At 47.7% G+C, this 14,024-nt stretch overlaps 1 protein-coding gene across 1 annotated transcript in view; it reads right to left on the reverse strand.

Annotated features, from left to right (window-relative positions):
- Nucleotides 1–2,471: 2,471 nt before the first annotated feature.
- The window catches only part of KYAT3 (kynurenine aminotransferase 3), a 36,106-nt gene continuing 24,553 nt past the window's right edge, over nucleotides 2,472–14,024 (reverse strand). Inside the window, exons 10-13 of the mRNA XM_060232171.1 lie at nucleotides 10,610–10,796; nucleotides 9,736–9,809; nucleotides 6,395–6,481; nucleotides 2,472–3,573 (exon numbers count right to left, since the gene is read on the reverse strand). Coding sequence (XP_060088154.1) covers nucleotides 3,505–3,573; nucleotides 6,395–6,481; nucleotides 9,736–9,809; nucleotides 10,610–10,796 — 417 coding nt within the window. The 3' untranslated portion in view covers nucleotides 2,472–3,504. The remainder of the gene's footprint in view (nucleotides 3,574–6,394; nucleotides 6,482–9,735; nucleotides 9,810–10,609; nucleotides 10,797–14,024) is intronic.

Here is a 14,024-nt window from a genome sequence, read left to right on the forward strand (position 1 = left end):
CCGCCACTCCTGCAGACGCTCTTGATCTCTATCTCCGTTTTGCAGGTGGGACTCCAACACAGAGGCTTCCACGTGTGTCACTCCACCGCCCCCCCACTCCCTCAGCTGTTTCTGCCCGCCACTCATAATGGAGCCCCGCCCACGGTGAGACTACCCAGCGCGCGCCAGAGAGACTGTTGCACTCTGTTTCGGAAAAATAAAGTCTGAGCTGTGCCCTCTGTTGTCTCTTCTGCTTGGCATCTGCTGCACATTCCCTGGGCAACCCCCCCCCCCATCAGTGGCCTCTCCAAGGGAATGCCTGGGAGGGTGGGCAGACGTTGTTTATGAGGGGGGGACAGTCTATGAGCTGCCACGCTGCCCCGAGTGGCTGGACAGGGGAGGGGAGTGCTGCCCCTCAGCCTGCCCGGGCTGACAGCCTACTTGACCCCACAGGGCTGTTGTGCGCAGGGAACTAAGGGGGGGCTGATGAAGTGGACTCAGAGTTCTGTGGCTGATGCACTAGCACTCTTGAGTTCTGCAGCCCCTGAGGGAGGTGTTCCATGCATATGGCAGGGGGCGTCAGGGCAACACAGGGGGTCTCTTGCTGGGGGAGGGTGTCTGCTGCTGGGCTGCTCACTCCCAGACACACATTCCAACTGCTGTCTATGACAACAAACTCCTGTACATGGTAGTTCCTGCTTGTCTGCCTGCCATCGGCAGAGTCTCTGACAGCGGGAGGGTGTGAGGGGATTGACAACTTCTCCGTGGTCCTGTGCGGGCCTGTCTCGCCCCCGCCCCCACCTCACCACCAAGCCAGGCTTCTTGTGCGCACATACCCAGCCTCATTCCTGTTGGTGGGATGTCTCTCCTTTGCCTTTGAGGGTCTGCCCATCATTGGCTCCGTTCTGTTTGGGGGCAGGTTGGGGATGGCTATCAGCCTCTCCCCATTCCTGTCATGAGCCATGGTGCATGCACCAGGACTGACCAATGGGGGGGGTGGGCTGGCCCTCCCCTTCGGCTGCCTCCACCTCCCTTGCGTGCCTACGCCAGCAGCGTTGTCATGGCGACCATCTCCCTCATGGCAAGCTACACCTCTCCCCTCCCCATGCTCCAGCGTGCCGAAGTTCTCAGGAAGTCTACTAGCGGCACAGCAGCTACGCCATGGCCAGCCACGACTTATATCTGGATTGGGCTGCCCATCTACATGTTACAAAAGCTGCCATACAGTCTGTTTACGAATTGATAAGGCGAAGGCTACCACTAGCAAAAAGAACTTTTACACAGTGGAACAAGCAAAACAAACTTTTAAACCATGGAATGAAATTCTGAAATAAATGATATACAGCCATTCTGTGCTTTGGGGTGGCAATCTTGCCTACGTTTTCACTGTAAGCCTTGCCCACAGGTAATTAAAGCCACATCCTGTGTATGTTTCTTCAGAATAAATCCTACTGATTTTTAATAGGGTATAGTGTACCATTTGTAGCCAACCGTTTCCTGAAACACACAGAACATGGAACTACAGTAACAGTCATTACTCCAGAGTTTAATAACTATTAATTAGTATTCATTACTTAGTATTGTATTCTCAGGTACTATTGAATACAGTAGTATTTCTTACTAGCCTTTTTTGATTCCTCTGTAGTTTGGCAAGATGGTAAAATAGCAGGATTTCTTTTGTGTCACATTGAAAGAACAAAATATTTTGTATATTTATATTAACAAGTACAGGCAATCTTTTAAAATTTTTAGCAACTTCATTTTTAATGATTTGTCAAACAGCTTTACAGACTAGTAACAATATATAGTAGATCTCAGTTGTTGTTCTAAAATGATATTTTTCTCCTCTCCCATTTTATCATTGCAAGTGGTCCAGTTTATATCCTACTTGCTTAGCCCCAAAATCAAGTAAAAGCACAGCTTTCTAAACCCACTGGCTTCAGTGGACTTTTTAAAATGTATTTAGGATTATACTGCTAATAACCTTATTTACATGCTATGGGGAAATGGCATGTTCGCCCCACAATCTAAAGCACTATCTTATCTCTCTTTCATAGTCATTTTCCTGTAGCCGATGGAACAAGACTGCGTGATTTGACAACACTAGTGATTTTGTGCATATATTTAATTTCTCATTCATTCCAGTTACAGTCTTTTGATTATTACTATATTAGAAATGCATTTGGTGTTCTAAATCATTAACATGTCTGTCCTTTGAGACAGCACTATCATTTTACTGAACCAATCAGAGGACTATATTTTGTATCCATACCTAGTAACAGATGACATTTCTCTCAGCCTGATTGTCACTGCAATTGCAATATGGTTATGTAAATGAATATACTGAAGTGATAAGTCATGCAACTCCATTAAATGTAATCTGTTCAAATATATCCTATTTATGCTTTAGTAAAAGAGTTGTTAAAATTCATCCAGGATGCATTCCCTGCAAACATTTTACAAACTTTTAAAAAGTAGACAATGTCAACTGATTAGTTTCAAATTATATCAAGTTTATTTTCATCCTATCAGGCTCTCCAATCTCAATAGAAAGCAATATAATAAACAGAATCCTGTGAAATCAATTTCTCTTATCGTTTCTTAGCAGCTGGAGATCAGATTCAAACTGACTGTAGAGTAAAAGTAGTAGAAAACTGACTACAGTAGTAAAAATAGTTGGAAAAGTATACAGGGGCAAGATTGTGTTATACAGCTGCCTTATCCTTACCAGTAGGCCATGGGCTTTCCTGGCATGGTCTAGTTCAGAAGGGCCCTGTCAGTCAAAGCACTCATACGCAGTTTGCTTCTGCTGGGCATGCAAAAGAGCAGCTGTTCAAACAACAGCAGTATAGAAAATGTATGACTACATGTGCAAAGGCATTCATTTTATAGGGCAGGGATGTACATTTGGATCTACCAAGCTGAAAATATACCCCCCAAAACCCCAGTATTTTCTGGGTCTAATTCAGCTTCCCAAATGTATCCAGATTTTCTCAGGAAAACAAGGGTGGGAGAATCTCGGGGAAATTCGATATATTCAAGAATTACTGGTAAATCAAAAAACCACTGATCTGTTGGATTTCTACTGCAATCCCTCTGACTTTTTTTTTTTAAACCAGTATTTTTCTTCTTGGGCCTATTGGACCTGGATTTCCAAAAAATCCCAGATCTGAATACCATACTGGTATTGGGATTCAGGATTTTCCAGAAATGCCAGAAAATTTTCAAGTCCAGTAGACTTGAACTGAAAGATACTGGGTAACAACAGTCACACATTCCCTAGTATAGGGCTCTAAGGAATAAAGTTTGCATATAAAGTGTACAAAAAGCCTGTTTAAAAAATCTAAAATAAAGCATAATTATTCCAATGAATCTTTTTGGGGGGGAAATACTTTTAATATGGAGGATAATCAAAAGCAAACCCTTATTACGTTTTTATAGAGTATCCAGCAGATGGCAGCATGGTGCACTTTTAAGAAAGTTCTAACTTTAAGTCTGGTGTTAAATGTACATATGTATAGACACCTAACTCCTGGGTTGATGCTTCTTCCAATTCTTCAAGATCTTTTCTGCCGCATCCAATGTGCTGTCTTCCTGCCAATACACAATACCATCTTGTGTTATTTAAAAAATATTTAGTTACGGAAGAAAACTTCAAAAACCACTGTATGCACACTGTTTGGCTGCACTGAATGCAATGGATGCCAGCTAGCTGTCTACAACCAGTATATCACTGTAATCCTAAGAAAACTTTTCTGACCATGAGCCTCATTGAACAACATGGTATTTACTTACAAGAAGACATGCTCAAGATTGTTCCCTACATCTCAGAGACAGAAATGGTACAAGAGCAAAATAGATAAAGATGGTCAATATGGTCACTTGCGCTCCATTCCTTGTTGCTCTCCTTTTCCACTCCTGCCACTGGCTGCTGAAAACACAGGGGACTCCTAAAGTACTTCCATAAGAACTTCTCATCACCCCTCTTTCAGGAGGTGATGGAAGGCCGTTCTAGTGGGATGAAAAAACAAACACTGATGGGCTATACAGAGAAGACCCTGCGATTTTTAACAGGTCTCTCCCTAGTGTCATCACCAGCAGGGAGGAAGCTGATCCAAACTCAGTGATAATCCTGAGAACACTCTTTCTTTGCTCTCCTTGCTGCACTGCCTTTGGGAATGCTCTTGAGAATAACAGCAAACTCTGTCCTCTACCATGACAATGCGTCAGCTGATTTCCACTGAGAATGATTTTATAGCAGAGTGGATCCCCTTAATTCTTTCATGCTGCCTCCAATTTGGCTTATCTAAGGAAGCCTTATTATTCCATTTTAACACACTGGATCTTGCAAGTTCTGGCTAAGATCACCTCCTCTGGGATTTACCACAAATTGTTTTGCTGCCAAACTTCAAAAGAGGCTTCATCTTCAGAGAGATTGCCTAGGTTCAAGATTATGATTCCAGCTTTCTTTAATGTATGGGATGATTTCAATATCCACTCTTTTTCAAGCCAGCAACATTAATTGATTAGTGTTAGCCAGAGCTGCCATAACTACATGAGTTTAAAAACTTCACAACCAGGACAGAGTGTTCCTTACATACACATCTTCAGAAAGGCACAACTAGAAATGCAGTAGAAAGTGTGAAGCTTGTTTCTAGGAGATGTTTGCCATTTCTTGGAAAGGGACTCATCTGGTCTCTTCTCATGACAATCTTGAGACCAATTTTAATTTATAGGTACTGGGATATTTGAACATATTCACAGAGTGACTACCCCATCATAGCTGTCCTGTGCAAAAGCAAACAAGTGTCCCTTTGCTGACTTAGTGCCCTGGAAAATGCCCATCTTTGCAACCCTCTGGGACCACTCAGAGAGGGCACAGTGTGTTTCTGTTTCGGGGTTTTCACAGATGGGCTGCATTCCTTCAGAAGTCCTTGCAATAGACAAGCCGTCCCATCACCTGACAAACATCTTGCTACTTTATACAACTGATGAGTCATCTCTCTGCCTGAAGGCACTCAAGGTACCACACAATATATTAACTCTTCCTGTCGATTAGAATTCCTTGCTAATTTATGTTTTGACACTGCAGTGACAATTAAATGAGTACATGATTAACCTTATAATTAGTCCAGAAAGCCCTTTTAGTAAGAATTACCTGGATTACACATTTGTAGAGTAGCCAGCCCAAGTGAGCCTGATTCTTTAAATATGCCTAGAAGTAACAAGAGCTAATCCCAAAGAGAGGCACGCAGTTCTGTGCTTGCCTCCATTTTGTCCATAATCTAATTCCCATATCCTTCCTGCAGCAAGCAGCAACAACTCCGAGGCAGGTTTTAATGCCACTTGCTGTTCTCAGCTATTCACCAAACAGTATTATGCAATTCTATTTCAACCTGCCCAATAAGTTCTAAGCAGTTTTATGCAATTCAATGCAGTAGAATGGCTTCAGTGTGCAAGCAGAAGAAAGCAAGATGAGACAAAACATTTAGGGAACGACAGTAGAAAGTAGAAAAGTTGTTTGGCAGATAGAAGACATGATTGACAGAGCTAGCCAGCCCTGCAAGCATCACACAGACATTACGAATGCCTAGGAACCACAAACTGAACAACCATATTAGAGGTATGTCACTAGAGGAAGCAAATCCCTGAATATATCTATGTAGATACTCATGTCCATGGGTTGATCTCTGTAGTATCTAGGTCAGTGCGGATTTCAGCTCCTTCCTCATGTTTTTACTGCCAAGTCTTATAACAAGACAGACAATCACATTTATGCAGTAATTTCTCAAGAAGCAGACTGCATCTGAAGCAAACATTCACTGTTATTTTGCCAGTTCTGTTTCCTTGACTTATGCTGGGAGGCGCAAGACAAGTGCAACTCTACATATCTACTTTGGCCTGTAGGCTGTAATCCCAAGAATATTTTTCTGGGACAGAGCTCCAATGAATAACACTGACATACTTCTGAGTAGATCTGCTTAAGGTTGCTTTCTTAGTCAAGCTACTGTCTTCACATTCCACATTTAGAACTGCCAGTTTCTGTCAGAGGAAAAAATGTTCTGTTCCTTTAATAGTGGCTCAAAGGGAAATTATTTAGCAGGTGACATTATTTACTTCCATGCCGAAAAGCTTCAGCTGTCCATTTCCACATATTAAACTTCTATTAAAGTGGCAGGACATTTTTCTACAGGCTGTTGGTAACCCTATCTGAAATTTGCAAAATGGGGCTAATGAGATTTATCTTTCAGGATGATTTTGACAATTACTGAGCAGTTAGTAACAATATAAAATGTTCTTTAGCTACCTTAAAGAGAATGAGAATTTAATATGAGACTATGTAATTTAAGAACTATAGTAACAAACGGTGTTATATAGTATGCTAAGTATTATTTAAGCACAAATTTAAACTTACTTTGATGAAGCAAAACCGGATGTACTTCTCGAACTTCTGCTGGGTTCCTGGGCCACAAAATGAAGACAGAGGGATAGCTGCCAACTTCTGAAACGACAAAATACAGGGCGGAACCCTATACTGGATTAGTCCAGAAAAAGTCCACGGATTTCAACAGGCTGGATCTGGAGTAATTGACTGCAATGAATGTTTTAAGAACATAAACATAAGAAGAGCCCTTCTCGATCAGATCAATGGTCCATCTAGTCCAGCATCCTGTCTCACATAGTGGCCAACCAGTTACTCTGGAGGGCCAACCACAGGGCATAGAGGCTGAGGCCTTCTCCCGATGTTGCCTCCTGGCTCTGGGATTTGGAGGTTCACTGCCTCTGAACATAGAGGTTCCCTTTAGTCACCATGGCTAGTAGCTACTGATAGACCTAGAAAAGAGAAAGAGTCCAGGAGCACCTTAAAGACTAATACATTTGTGGCAAGGTATGAGCTTCCGTGAGTCACTTGCTCACAAGAGCTCATACCCTGCCACAAATTTTGTTAATCTTTAAGGTGCTACTGCTCTTGTTCTTTTCTACTGCTACAGACAGACTAACACAGCTACCAATCTTGATCACCTGACAGACCTATCTTCCATGTATCTATCTCATCCCCTTTTAAAACTTCCTCTGGCTGTCACTATATCCTCTGGCAGCAAATTCCATGTTTTAATCATTTGCTGCGTAAAGATGTACTTCCCTTTGTCCTTCCTGAATCTACTGCCCATCAGCTTCATTAGATGATCTCAAATTCTGGTGTTTTGGGAAAGGGGGAAAAGTCATCTTTGTCAGCTCTCTTCACCTCAGGCATAATTTTATAATGCCTCCCCTTTATCATGTTTCCCCTTAGTCATCTCTTTCTACATTGAAAAGTCCTGGATTCCACAGTCTTTCCTCATAGGGAAGGTGTTCCAACCCCCTAATCATCTTGGTTGCTCTCTTGTGCACTTTTTCCAGCTCTGCGATGTACACAATATTTCAAATGAGACCACACCATAGCTCTATACAGGGGCATTATAATATTGGCTGTTCTATTTTCAATCCCTTTCCTAATAATCGCTAACATAAAGTTTGCCTTTTTCACCACTGCAGTACACTGGGTTGACACTTCCACTGAGCTATCTACTACGACTCCAAGATCTTTTTCCCTCTCTGATCAGAACTCCAAGATCTTTTTCCCTCTCACCCCCTATACTTAAAGTTGGAATTTTTTGTCTCCTTGTATATAACCTTACACTTATCAACAATGAACTTCATTTGCCACATTGGTGCCCACTCACTCAATCCAGATCCTCTTGGAGCTCTTCAAAGTCACCCTTGATTTTCAGCATCCTAAATAATTTTGTGTAATCTGCAAATTTGGCCACTACACTATTCACTCCTAGTTTCAGATCATTTATGAGCAAATCAAAACCAATACTTGTGGAAACCCAGCTGCTTACTTCCTTCCACTGCGAGAACTGTCCATTTATTCCTACTCTTTAGCTTTTAAGAAGTTTTCTTTTTCAAACAAACTTGGAAACAACTATATTTTCTGTGCAGTCTGGCTAAGACCTCAACTTCCTGCCATATGTTAGAAATTCTTGCATGAATGGCACCTCATTGTAGTGTCTTGTAGTGGCCCCCATCCTATGGAACCAGCTGCATGAAGAAGTGCATGCCTTACAGGACCTCCCTAGGTTCTGGAGGATTTGTAAAGGCTGCTCTTTTTCAGATGGCCTTTCGGTGATTGTGATCCACCAGGGCAGCTGGTATACTTCAGCTGTGTCTTCGCCATCCATGCAGCCAACCCCATTTGATAGTGGATAGATTTTAATGGGGATAGATTTTAAACCATTTCCTATTTTAAAGATTATTTATCATGACTTTGTTTTTATTGGCATGTTTTACATGTTGTTAATTGCCCTGAGTCTCTTTCTGGGGAGAGGGAATGGGATATAAATTTGAAATAAGAACCAGGTAAGGGGGATTGCTGCATATACATTCTCTGTGTACTGTCTGGAAACTGTAATCCAGCTGCATGTACACTGCACGTCAATTCTTCATTGCTTCATGCAGAGCTAGGCATGACCAGGAGTTTGTCCCGCCATCATAGCACACAGTGTAAAATGCTTTTTAAATAGTGATGTATCTAGTCCATGGCCAGTAACAGAGTTCACATAAATAGGCCCAGAGGTCATTAAGTCATTCATACACCATATCAGAATGACAGCAGCAATCATGAACCCTTCAGCCATATCTGGCTATGGCTTCAGCTGAGAGCCCCAGATTTCCAGCTTGCAAGTGTTAGTGATGATGCCATCACAGGGAAGCTGTTTCTCCTCCATGCCCAGACTCAGCTAACAGTCCCTCCCCAACCATTTTCTGCTCCCATGAATGAGGCTAGAAGGAGGACAGGAAGCAGTTAGGCAGTCCCACATACACTATGCTTGAATCCAGCTCCAGCTGACAGTCTCCCTAGCTACAGCTGTCAACTGCCAAAAAGGCTACTAGAAGGGAAGAGAGTGACCCTCTGGCATGCCTGAATCTAATTCAGCTGAAAAGTTCCTCCCTGAAGAACATTTTATATTTAACTTATTGCCCTTTGTAGTAGATGTTTATTCACGTGAGGCACACTGAGAGTTAGTTTGGGGAGGGACGGTGGCTCAGTGGTAGAGCATCTGCTTGGGAAGCAGAAGGTCCCAGGTTCAATCCCTGGCATCTCCAAAAAAGGGTCCAGGCAAATAGGTGTGAAAAATCTCAGCTTGAGACCCTGGAGAGCCGCTGCCAGTCTGAGAAGACAATACTGACTTTGATGGACCAAAGGTCTGATTCAGTATAAGGCAGCTTCATATGTTCATTGGTTAAACATGGAGATAAAACAATGGGCTGTTCCCTAATGCAAGCAGAAAGTATTGCTGGTTAAATAAAGGGACAATGGTCTGCAATGTCCACCAATCATACCCTCAAGAGATAGCCCCTTCCCACTGCTTTCTACACTAGTCCCACAAATACCCCCACTTTGAGGAGCGATTTCAAATAGCATGGGGGTCAAAAACAAGGACAGTCAGAAAAGATCCATTCCATGAATATTCTTTTGGTTCTTTGGATCCAACTCATAATACTTCAATGAATATAATAAACATATTATCATTCAGGGTAGGGGGTTGGGAGAACAGTTCTTTATGCCTATATTTGGGCCTGCAGCTTTCCAGTGTGCTCCTAATTCATTAGATCAGGGTCATTAATTTCAAAAACTTATTTTAGAAATCTGACAATTGCATATATGTATTTGAATGCGAAAGTATCAGAAGTGAAACAAAAATAACTTACCTTGTTTTTTATCATCCATTTCACAAATTTATAATCATAAGGCTTATCTCCTTCCATGTCTGATAAATCCACATCTTTTAAACAAATAACAAAAAAATTACTTTTGCAGGACTTGCCTTTTCTATAAATCAAGAATTCTTTCTCACAGATTTTTGTAGAACAGTAGACTCAAGGAGAAAAAGAGCTTACACTTGCACCACACACTCTGGTAGGGAGGAGAACTGTGTGTATAAGGATCATTATGATTCAACTACTCTCTATGCTCCCAGTTTGCACATTGAAGCCAGCATGGTATAGAGAGCACACAAACTGCAGCAATTAGAGTCTCACACTAGGATCTAGGAGATCCAAATGCCCACTCTTCTATGGAAGGTCAGTGGGTGACCTTGGGCCAGTCACTCTCTCGGTCAAACCTATCTTGTATGTTTGTTGTGAGGATAAGATGGAGAACAGGCTAGCAATATTGTAAACCAATTAAAGCCCCCATTAAGGTGAAAGGCAGAGATATAAACCTATAAAAATAAATAATCTTAAGAGTAAAAGACAACAATTAAACAGAATGCTGCCAAAAAAGGTAGCCCTCTGACTCGTTTGCCTCCTTTCTATTGGTTGCTGCTGCTGAAGCATGCATAGTACAATGATATTAGAATTCAGTGTTACAGAAGGAGATAAGAAGCCACCATTTTCAGTGGCATCAGAAACAAATCATTTATTGTTCTGTCTACTGCTGCCTTCATTGAAGCACAAGATTAATTATCTTAATGAAAATGATCTGCTACTTATATTAACTATTCATAAAAGAAATAAGAAAATGCAGTCCTCAGTTTTGGTCAGAATATTCTCAACCCTGCCACAAAATAAAACATTCACTAACTTAATTTGGATACATCAACAATCATGAAGTATCCTCCCTCTGGAATAATAGGTTTCAATCCAACTTCTTGCAGCATCCGGGCCAAGTGGTTCCGCTTGCCCTCCAATTCCCTAGGCAGAGAATAGAAGTAGCAGTCTGACTCATTCATCCTTTTGAAGTCTATCAAAAAAGCTTGTGCCACAGCCTCCTGAAAATCAAAATCAATAAAGAAAATCATGCTGAACCACAGGTTATTAAGAGATGGACACCAAACAGACAATACAGATTAATTGCTCCATTAAAAAATGCTGAGACCTCCAAAATCCTTTAAATAAAGAGCTTTTCTTTAAAGGGCTTCTGCCAAGTAAAACAGATATTCACATGAAACACAAAGATGCATCACAAGTCTGCTTTAATAGCCTCAAAAAACTGAGCTTCAAAAATTAGTGATTATTATTATTAGCACCCCTCCCCCCATCACTGATACTGGAAACTATCAGTGAAGCATTAGAGTTTGGCCTGCTAACACAATCTGTTCCAACAGAACCCTCAGTCCCTTTCTGTTTTTAGAATAGGTAGGTTTCCCCCACCATATGAGAGTTCTGGTTTAGAATCAAGTCCCTTACACCACTGACTACTTATAAAATAGGTGAACTGCAAGAGTGAGCCTGCATACATTCACAGTTTGGTAACCCTTTACCCATCCCCCTAAATAGTTCATCATCAGTGTAATTATATGCTTCACTCAAAAGTACCTTGCAATACTGCTGCCACTACAGAAAAGTAGACCAAGACATGCATACACCCCAATTTGTAACAGTATCTGACACACAAATTATTAGGTGGAGAACAAAGATGAACTTTCCACACACCTTCACTGAAATTTGTATAGGAAATCTACTTCTAAATGCAGTCTCAGGGTAACATCCTTATTCAGAGACACAGGAAAGGTATACGATAGGCCACATAAGACTCGTGTAAATGCAAGAAGCTTTTCCCTAGCAGAGGAACATCTCCCATTCTTCATTTGAATGAGACTTACTATGTTAAGACTAGGGTGGCCAGACCGTCCCGGTCTCCCGGGACTTTCCCGGATCTGGCCCCCAATTCCCGGCTCCCGGGCTGGGTATACCGGGACCATTAAGAGGTCCCGGTTTAGCCAGCCAGAGAGCCGGGGACCGTGCGCCCGGGCGGGGAAGGCGGCGAGTAAGGGAGGGAGCGACCCTGCGCGTGCGCAGATCACCCTGCGCACGCGCAGGGACGCTCCCTCCCTCACTCGCCGCCTTCCCGCCCGCGCACGGGGCCGGGCGGTGGCGGCGGAGGCCCGGGAGAGCGTCGGAAAGGCCCGCGGGGGTCGCTGGAGGCCCTCCAGCGACCCCCGCGGGCCTTTCCGACGCTCCCCGGGGCTCCAAGCTCCCACCCCCCCGTCCTCCTCCGCCCGGGAGAGCGTCGGAAAGGCCCGCGGGGGTCGCTGGAGGCCCTCCAGCGACCCCCGCGGGCCTTTCCGACGCTCCCCGGGGCTCCAAGCTCCCACCCCCCGTCCTCCTCCGCCCGGGAGGGCGTCGGAAAGGCCCGCGGGGGTCGCTGGAGGCCCTCCAGCGACCCCCGCGGGCCTTTCCGACGCTCCCCGGGGCTCCAAGCTCCCACCCCCCGTCCTCCTCCGCCCGGGAGAGCGTCGGAAAGGCCCGCGGGGGTCGCTGGAGGCCCTCCAGCGACCCCCGCGGGCCTTTCCGACGCTCCCCGGGGCTCCAAGCTCCCACCCCCCGTCCTCCTCTGCCCGGGAGGGCGTCGGAAAGGCCCGCGGGGGTCGCTGGAGGCCCTCCAGCGACCCCCGCGGGCCTTTCCGACGCTCCCCGGGGCTCCAAGCTCCCACCCCCCGTCCTCCTCTGCCCGGGAGGGCGTCGGAAAGGCCCGCGGGGGTCGCTGGAGGCCCTCCAGCGACCCCCGCGGGCCTTTCCGACGCTCCCCGGGGCTCCAAGCTCCCACCCCTCGTCCTCCTCTGCCCGGGAGGGCGTCGGAAAGGCCCGCGGGGGTCGCTGGAGGCCCTCCAGCGACCCCCGCGGGCCTTTCCGACGCTCCCCGGGGCTCCAAGCTCCCACCCCCCCGTCCTCCTCCGCCCGGGAGGGCGTCGGAAAGGCCCGCGGGGGTCGCTGGAGGCCCTCCAGCGACCCCCGCGGGCCTTTCCGACGCTCCCCGGGGCTCCAAGCTCCCACCCCCCGTCCTCCTCCGCCCGGGAGGGCGTCGGAAAGGCCCGCGGGGGTCGCTGGAGGCCCTCCAGCGACCCCCGCGGGCCTTTCCGACGCTCCCCGGGGCTCCAAGCTCCCACCCCCCGTCCTCCTCCGCCCGGGAGGGCGTCGGAAAGGCCCACGGGGGTCGCTGGAGGGCCTCCAGCGACCCCCGCGGGCCTTTCCGACGCTCCCCGGGGCTCCAAGCTCCCACCCCTCGTCCTCCTCTGCCCGGGAGGGCGTCGGAAAGGCCCGCGGGGGTCGCTGGAGGCCCTCCAGCGACCCCCGCGGGCCTTTCCGACGCTCCCCGGGGCTCCAAGCTCCCACCCCCCCGTCCTCCTCCGCCCGGGAGGGCGTCGGAAAGGCCCGCGGTGGTCGCTGGAGGCCCTCCAGCGACCCCCGCGGGCCTTTCCGACGCTCCCCGGGGCTCCAAGCTCCCACCCCCCGTCCTCCTCCGCCCGGGAGGGCGTCGGAAAGGCCCGCGGGGGTCGCTGGAGGCCCTCCAGCGACCCCCGCGGGCCTTTCCGACGCTCCCCGGGGCTCCAAGCTCCCACCCCCCGTCCTCCTCCGCCCGGGAGGGCGTCGGAAAGGCCCGCGGGGGTCGCTGGAGGGCCTCCAGCGACCCCCGCGGGCCTTTCCGACGCTCCCCGGGGCTCCAAGCTCCCACCCCCCCGTCCTCCTCCGCCCGGGAGGGCGTCGGAAAGGCCCGCGGGGGTCGCTGGAGGCCCTCCAGCGACCCCCGCGGGCCTTTCCGACGCTCCCCGGGGCTCCAAGCTCCCACCCCCCGTCCTCCTCCACCCGGGAGGGCGTCGGAAAGGCCTGCGGGGGTCGCTGGAGGCCCTCCAGCGACCCCCGCGGGCCTTTCCGACGCTCCCCGGGGCTCCAAGCTCCCACCCCCCGTCCTCCTCCGCCCGGGAGGGCGTCGGAAAGGCCCGCGGGGGTCGCTGGAGGGCCTCCAGCGACCCCCGCGGGCCTTTCCGACGCTCCCCGGGGCTCCAAGCTCCCACCCCCCGTCCTCCTCCGCCCGGGAGAGCGTCGGAAAGGCCCGCGGGGGTCGCTGGAGGCCCTCCAGCGACCCCCGCGGGCCTTTCCGACGCTCCCCGGGGCTCCAAGCTCCCACCCCCCGTCCTCCTCTGCCCGGGAGGGCGTCGGAAAGGCCCGCGGGGGTCGCTGGAGGGCCTCCAGCGACCCCCGCGGGCCCTTCCGACGCT

This window comes from Heteronotia binoei, chromosome 2 (genome assembly GCF_032191835.1).
Source record: "Heteronotia binoei isolate CCM8104 ecotype False Entrance Well chromosome 2, APGP_CSIRO_Hbin_v1, whole genome shotgun sequence".
NCBI lineage: Eukaryota > Metazoa > Chordata > Lepidosauria > Squamata > Gekkonidae > Heteronotia > Heteronotia binoei.